Raw genomic sequence first — 8,193 nt, forward strand, 5'->3', positions numbered from 1 at the left:
TATCATCATTTCATGTCGGGGCGACAGTGCCACGATAGGTGCGACACCACCCTGATCACTCCCCCGATATGCCCAATAATCATATCTTAGTATTCATATACGCTCATGTCATGAGGATAACCTGGATCGAGTGATAGTGAATTAGTAATGAAATACCACGGTATTTCATTACTAATTCACTATCACTCAGTGCCACAGAGTCAAGGTTATCCTCATGACATGAGCGTATATGAATACTAAGATATGATATCCATTATAGCAGGCAACAGAGGAGTGGAAACATAAATGTGGTGAAAGACAACATGCAGACTAAAATGGTCACAAGAAGAAGAAGCGGCCGAGTCGCCGTGAGTCTCCGTCTCGTCTGTGGGCAATCTCATCTCTGCTTTATTTTTTGGTATTCCATGTAAGATTTCACTTTATGCATTACAAAACAATGCTTTCTTGGGGGCAAGGTTTGTAAAAAGCTAATAGAAGTGTGTATATATATGTATATATATATATATATATATATATATATATATATATATATATATATATATATATATATATATATATATATATATATATATATATATTTTTTTTTTTTTTTTTTTTCAACCCATGTGGTATGTTGGATACCAGCACAGAACGCATCCCCCCTATTTCCGTTATTTCCTATGGGAAAATTACATCCGCTTAACAAATTTTCACTCTACGAACAGCTTTGACACCCCCTATCCTGTTCGTTAAGCAGAGTATTGCTGTATTTTGTATGAATTTTTTGGACCACATCCCGCATCCCCCCTATTATCTATTGTTTCTTATGAGAATTACATGTTTGTTTTACACAAATTTTGATATACGCAATGCCTCTTGGAACGCATCTATTGCGTAAATCGAGTTACCTGTATTTCCATCTTCTTACGACTTACCTTCTTTTAAGAGAGAGAGGTGTTGAGACATTTGTTCCTTACTTTTGGATGACTCTTTTGATCTTTTAGGGATCCTGCAGTTCCAGTGGGCCTTTTTTTTTTCTAACATTTTATTGCCCTTGGCAGCGTTTCCTCTTGCATTGTATAAAAAAAGAAAAAAAGTGGGGTGTCAGGGAAGTGCAGCTCCCTGGCTAGGATAAGTAATTTTAATAGAATTATGAGATGGGTGGTGGGAAGGGGTAGGGGAAACGCAGACATATTATGAATAATTACCAAAACCTTCTAACGTATTTCATCTACAAACACTACCAATCTTTTTTTATGTAAGAAGGAAAAATCAACCAAGAGCAACAAAAACAATTACACAAAACCGCCCACAGAGATTCCAGTTCCCAACCAGAGTCAAGTCAGTTAGCCAAAAGAATACAATAAATGTCTTAAAACTTCCTTCTCAAATGAGTTCAGGTCATAGGTTGATAGAAATACAAAATCAGGTAGGGAGTTCCTTTTTGCACTTCTCCTTATCCTCTATTACAATGCTTCCTCAGCCCATTTCTTTCAAATATTGATGACACCTTTCAGTATATTTTACCAATAAATACTACCACTACTATTATACTACTAAAGACAAGGCTCCTCACCTCAGACTCATCTGCTCCAAGGGACAACCCGAGTATTTCATAAATGTCCAGCTTCATCAGCTCAGTGTACTTCTTCTTAGACATTTTCAGCAAGTGTTATTATTAGTGAGTGAGTGAGAAAGTGAGTGAGTGAGTGGCCTAAGTGCAAGCACCAAATCTGCTCATCTTCTTATTCTTGTGACCTTTTACGCTTTGTACTGCTTCATAGGTCCTGTTCCCTCTAGTGTTCTAGCATCAGTCCATCAGCAGCCTGCAGAAGGAGAGAATGGAGAGCAACAGGCAGGGAATACATCAATTTCAACTAACGTTTTCTCCACGTCTGCTCTAAAATACTCTTTGGCCGTACCTCTCTGCTCGCCATTTAGCCAGCCCATTATCCTCTAACCTTTTCTTTACCTCTCTTGTTCCCATCCTATCGCAGTCCTCTTCAAGGTTTTCCCTTTTTTTCTATCAGTTTGTTTCTTTCATGATGTCATAACCCTGTTATCCTGTAGCAACTGCTTCACCCATCCATCCTCATCCAATCCTTCAAACTTTTTTAAGAAGTTCATCTTGCCTTTGACCATTTTCTCCCTAAAGGTGCTCCAGCCCATCTCTCCTCTAATGGCTTCTAAGGCAGTACTATGAGGAACCACTAGACCCCATCTTCCTACTATGTTATGAGTTTTCTCTAGTTTACCTAGATCTCCCTCCCGATAATTGGTAATTTCAGACCCATATAGGCAATACAGCACTGCCATCCCTTTCCACAAGCTTCTGGCTGCTTCATATTTGTTTACTGACCTGCTTCCTGCATTGACTATCATCCCTGTCATTTTCCAAGCCTTCTCTTCACTTATTCTCATCTGTATTTCTCCTAATCCTTCTTTACTTACATCTAGCATCTACCACCTTAAGATACTATTCCCTAGTACAGTGATCCCTCGTTTATCGCGGTTAATGGATACCAGAACCCCCTGCAAACGGTGAAAAACCGCGAAGTAGGATTTGCCATCCCCCCCCCTAGGAATTTTGGTGTATGTGTATGTGGGTACTAGAATGTTTAAAATATGTAAACAGTATTTATACTTTACATATGTAGTATTTTACTTAAATCTATTTAATTATAAATTATACATTTACTCTCTCTCTCTCTCTCTCTCTCTCTCTCTCTCTCTCTCTCTCTCTCTCTCTCTCTCTCTCTCTCTCTCTCTCTCACATGATCCGTAACACTCACACTCTTCTGCCCTCTTTGATCATATGCAAAAGTTTAACATTTTCACTGATGGTCATCATCTTCCTCTTCCTCTTGGGTTCACTAGAGAAAGCTTTCGCAGGGGCACAGGGCTTAGACAGCATCGTAAGGGCTTAACGAATCACTACTTAAACAAAAAAAAAGTTATCGCAAACACAACACTAAGATACAGTATGCGAAACAGTCAACAACGTGGATGAGATTGGCAAGATACAACCAAGGCCCATGGAATAAAAGGTCTACCTACAAGGCATTCAAAATGGGTCTAATAAGAGCATCCATGACGTCAATGGGTTCACAAGTGGTCTGAACGGAGGAGTTGGTTCAGTTAGCAAGCTGCTGGGTAGGTGTTCACGTGCTTCTCTCTCCCATTCTCTCTCTGTTCCACACCAACATTGGTCACAATGTCGAGTTGTGCAGTGCGTGACTTTTAATTATCAGTAGTATATAATATGTAGTATGTGATAAATGAAAACCATTTTTTTTTCTGGTAATTTTGCACCTTAAGACATTAGTAAATTTCTGATATCTAGTTATTGAGAAGTAAATTTCTGATGTCTAGTTATTGAGAAGTTCTCCATTCAGTTACTTGTGTAGATATAAACTGCTTCAGTTATATATATATAACGTAAAAATGAAATAATAATAATAACGAAAACAACACCACTATATTAATATTAGTAAGAGCAAAAGTTTAATGATAGTAATAATAATAATAATAATAATAATAATAATAATAATAATAATAATGTTAATAATAATAATAATAATAATAATAATAATAATAATTAATAACAGCAAGAGTATTGATATCATTAAAAATGATAATGATACAATGGTCAAAGAGAGAAAGAGAGTGCTCTGACAGTTGAGAGAGAGAGAGAGAGAGAGAGAGAGAGAGAGAGAGAGAGAGAGAGAGAGAGAGAGAGAGAGAGAGAGAGAGAGAGAGACCTACTGGCAAGTAGAGGGTGTGGGGCAGTAATAGGAGGCAGAGAAGCCTTCACAAAATTTGTCTCCTGTGCCAGGTAAGTATGATTTGCTCAGCAGGCAGAGGGAGAGGAAGATCCTGTCCCATCTCTTTTCCCCTTAGAGCTGTGCATGGGTCGACCTTCTATTCTATGGGCTTTGGATACAACAAGGGAAGATGCTGGGTGAGGCTGCATATGTATACGAACAATACATGTAGCTACAATGCTTTACGTACATTGTCGTTCGTTTTTACATACCAACTTACCAAATTACTGTACATACAGTATTTTTAAGTGAGGCCACAGACCCTGTGGTGGGACTTTGGGAGCGTAATCCAGTTGTGACTGGATCAAGGTGAACCAGCAGTGTGTCTTCCCTGGCGACACTCCGCCACGCCCTTCCTCGCGAGTCATACTTTCCCATAAATAATTCTCTATTTCGCTTACATTATCTTCTAACTATGATTTGATAGTTGCATTACCTTCAGGAGACATCCCTTGATGAAATGCAATAGTTTAAAGCAGCATTCCTTATAATATATACACAGAAAATGATGATAAATAAACTGTGTTATAAAGTTATCGCAATGCAGCCTTCACTTCAACTCGTCAAAACTTCTTTATTGTTGCATATTGCTATTTTTTCCTCGAGTATCGAAAGTTCGGCATTCACTGCTCAGGCTAAAGGTACCAACAGAAATTATCTGTCATGTGCATGAGACAAGATATAAGGAATAATACATAAACATGTACCACGAGAGCAGTCAGTACACAGCTTCTCAACAGAGTGAGCGGGGAGCGTGCCAGCCAATCAACTCTCGCCTTACCTCCATCCTCACCTCCTGAATACAGTATCGTGCCGGGCTGCCCACTGTCACCGCGAGTGACACCGTCTCATAAATAATTATGTAATTCACTTACATTATCTTTTAACTATAATTTGGAAGTTGCATACCATTCAGGAGACATTCTTTTATGAAATGCAATAATTTATAACAGCATTCCTTTAAATATATCCAAAGGATATGATGATAAGTAAACCGTGTCATAAAAAAGTCGCGAAAAGTGTTCCACTTCAACACGCTAAAACTTCTTTATAGTTGCTTATTAATTGTTTTTCCCCGAGTATCAAAGCTTCTGCATTTACTATTGAGTGTAACGGTACCAACAGAAACTATCTGTTATGTGTATAAGATGAGATATAACAAATAAAACAAAAGCATGTACCACAAAGCATTCATGACACAGCCTTTCAACACAAGTTGAGTGAGAGGAGGCCAGCCAATTAGCGGTCTCCTTACAAATGAGGCTCGGCTTCACGGCTCAAACTAAAGTGAACAAACTATAATTGCCAATTCTTTGTCCTGCTTCATCTCCACATTACCCATTTCCCTAACTTGGCTATAAACCTATATCATACTTCCTCCTCTTCCCATATGATTCTATTCCAGTACTCCTCCACTGTGGACACTACCTCCTCCTTGCTGCTTGCCTCCCTGCCTTTCACCTTTATTTAACTTTACCACCTGTGGATCTGTCCCACCCAAGTTTCTCCTCAATTGGCTCCACGCTTCCTTTTCTCTCTCCCTCCAAGACATTTCGTTCAGAATTCTTGCTTATTCTTCCTCCCATCTCTCTATCTTACTTTTGATTATTTGCCTTATTGTAATTAGTTGTCCCAAGCTTCTGCCCATTCCATTTTGTATCTCCCTTCAAATTTCTTTGTCAGTCAAGTTAGGTTCCTTTGTTTCCGCTTTTCTCTTTTTCTGTCACCTATTGCCTTAGCTACCTTCTCATACCACCAGCCTTGCAGGTTTGTTTTCCTTACCTTAAAATTTTTTTAGCCCTACTGACTTCTTTGCCTGACATGATATGTTTTCTATGATGCAACCTTCCCATTCACTTATTGCCCTTCTTAACTCCTCTATTTCTCCTAGCATTGTTTCCTCCATTTCTCTACAGTATTCAATCCAGCCTGCATTCTTTACATTCCACTTTTTCTTCCATTCTACCCTCCTAACTCCAGTACTTTTCCTAATCTTTCCACAAGTAATTCCTATCAAGAAGTAGTCTGAGATGTCTACTTCATTTTTCCACATCCTACATCCCTGTTTCTCTACCTACCTAATCATTGACCATGACATAATCTATTGCAGACTCACTTCTCCAATCCCTCCATGTAACAAGGTTATCCAGCACCCAATTTTTTTTTATCCTTAATCCCATGTCAGCAGTAAAATCTAGAATAAGCTGCCCATTTTGATTCACCGTATCCTCCATTAATCCTACATGCCCATTCAGATCACCCATTATGACCCATTTATTGTGCCCTACTCTCTCCTTCAGGCTAGCCACTGCCTCATAAAGTTATCTAAATTATCCTCCTCATTCCTGCAGCCCTCCACCCCTATATATACCACTGTCACTCAGTCCTATCCCCCCTGATCTTTACTGTTAGGACATCACCCTTATTGTATCCTAATCAACCTTCCATCTCCCTTGTTAACTTGATTTCCTCCACATTCCTACCTTCCTTTTCCCTTACAATCACTCTCACCCCTCCTTTCTTTCTTTTGTCCTACCTGTCTACCTCTCCCTATAACTAGCTGGACTCCTTCACTCCACTCAGTGGTGTCATGCCACCCTGTCTCACCAAACCATATCACATCACTGTCACTCCTACCCCCTTAAGCCCCACACACTCCACATGGTACCAATCACTGCACCTTTCACATGCTACTCCAGGGCATCGACGAGTCACCTCCCTCCTACACTTATCGCAGTCACTGCTAAACTTTATTTCATTAAATAGAGCTGCAATATAGTCACAAACTCCAATAACTTCACAAATGTTTAAGAGCGTCCGGCACTGTCCCCAAGAAACCATCCCGCGCACTCGCCTCGATTCCCGGTTTCCCTTTGCAGCTCCTCCACCCAGCGGATTGGACGTCACATCAAATGAGAAATATATGGTATATATATAATTTTGTCTTTGTATACAGGTTCCTTGAGACATGCGATGTATTTGAAGGATTACGCAAGGGTAAAAAGGTTGAGAAACGCTGCCTTATTCATTACCGTACTCTCTCTCTCTCTCTCTCCTTATCCATTTTCATATTCTCTCTCTCTCTCTCTCTCTCTCTCTCTCTCTCTCTCTATATATATATATATATATATATATATATATATATATATATATATATATATATATATAATCCCAACATCTTTACATATACATTTTATATACTATTGTGTACTTATCAATATTCATGGATTATCTTTTACATGCCTTAAAAGCTTTGCTTACAAATAGGCTAGCCATTAAGTTACTGCCAAATGTTCTATTTTTATACATATATGTCACATTTGTATAACTTATGAGGTATAGTAAATGTTCAATGTACTCTCTCTCTCTCTCCTTATTCATTTTCATATTTTCTCCTTTTTCGTTTTCATATTTTCTCTCATTCGTTTTCATATTCTCTCTCTCTCTATTTCTGACCAATAGCGTGACTTCATATATATGACATCAAATCAGCTGGGTGGAGGAGCTGCGAAGTGGGACCCGGGAATTGAGGCGAGCACACGGGACGGTTTCTTGGGGACATTGCCGAGCATCCACCACTACCACCAAGTATTCACCTGTACCACCACTACACTTTCTTCTTCTTGGGGGTTTGTTGGGCCGTGCAGGCTGTGTGTCACAGCCTCTAGTGCCCCAAAAATCCGGTATGCGGTGGTGATGTGTTCAGGCTATATGCGGTGGAGTTGATTTGCACCACTACACAGCTGCGCTACCTTGGTGTTGTTTACATGATCTTGATCTTGATTCTACAGGTGTCCTAAGATTTCTCCTGAGACAGGCCTTTAGTATCGGCATAACATTAACAAACAGCAGAAACATCTTCACAAAACAGAAAAAGCTAATGATAGAGAAGGCACAAAGGATGGCTAACCTGGCATATTCCATCATAGCAAAGAGCTGCCACAAAGTAACAATAGGAAAAGCTTACTGGAAAAACATGTCTACCATCTATATTGTATGGAGCAAACATAGTAAATTTTACAGAAGCAGAAACATGTAAGCTACAAGCGATAGAGAACAGCGTTTATAGGACAATGTTAGGAGCTCCAAAATATGCCCAAGCCTGTACTCTGAGAGGAGAAGTGGGAGCATCCAGCATGAAAAGAAGAATTATAGAAGGGAAGCTGCTCTACCTTAAATCTATCAAGGACACTTTTAAAACAATAACACCAGATAATGAAATTAGAGAAGAAGAATGCAGAAACAGGCTCCTAAAAGAAATTTACACCTTGATGAGAGCCTTCAACTACAACTGGATAAAGACAGTAAACAAATACCTCCAGTGTACAAAGATAGAACTGAAAGACATAGAGACACTAAGTAAAGAAGAACTAAAAATGAAATTGGAACG

At 39.2% G+C, this 8,193-nt stretch overlaps 1 protein-coding gene across 2 annotated transcripts in view; it reads right to left on the bottom strand.

Annotated features, from left to right (window-relative positions):
* The window catches only part of LOC123507680 (dnaJ homolog subfamily C member 17-like), a 64,146-nt gene extending 56,609 nt beyond the window's left edge, over positions 1-7,537 (bottom strand). The window contains exons 1-2 of one of the 2 annotated variants that reach the window (XM_045260795.1): positions 7,400-7,537; positions 1,556-1,805 (exon numbers count right to left, since the gene is read on the bottom strand). In XM_045260795.1, coding sequence (XP_045116730.1) covers positions 1,556-1,639 — 84 coding nt within the window. In that variant the 5' untranslated portion in view covers positions 1,640-1,805; positions 7,400-7,537. Of the gene's footprint in view, positions 1-1,555; positions 1,806-3,744; positions 6,663-7,399 lie in introns of those variants that run through there. The other variant, XM_045260796.1, reaches the window with a different exon arrangement.
* Between the last annotated feature and the right edge of the window lie 656 nt (positions 7,538-8,193).

Source organism: Portunus trituberculatus, chromosome 23, assembly GCF_017591435.1.
Source record: "Portunus trituberculatus isolate SZX2019 chromosome 23, ASM1759143v1, whole genome shotgun sequence".
Lineage (NCBI taxonomy): Eukaryota > Metazoa > Arthropoda > Malacostraca > Decapoda > Portunidae > Portunus > Portunus trituberculatus.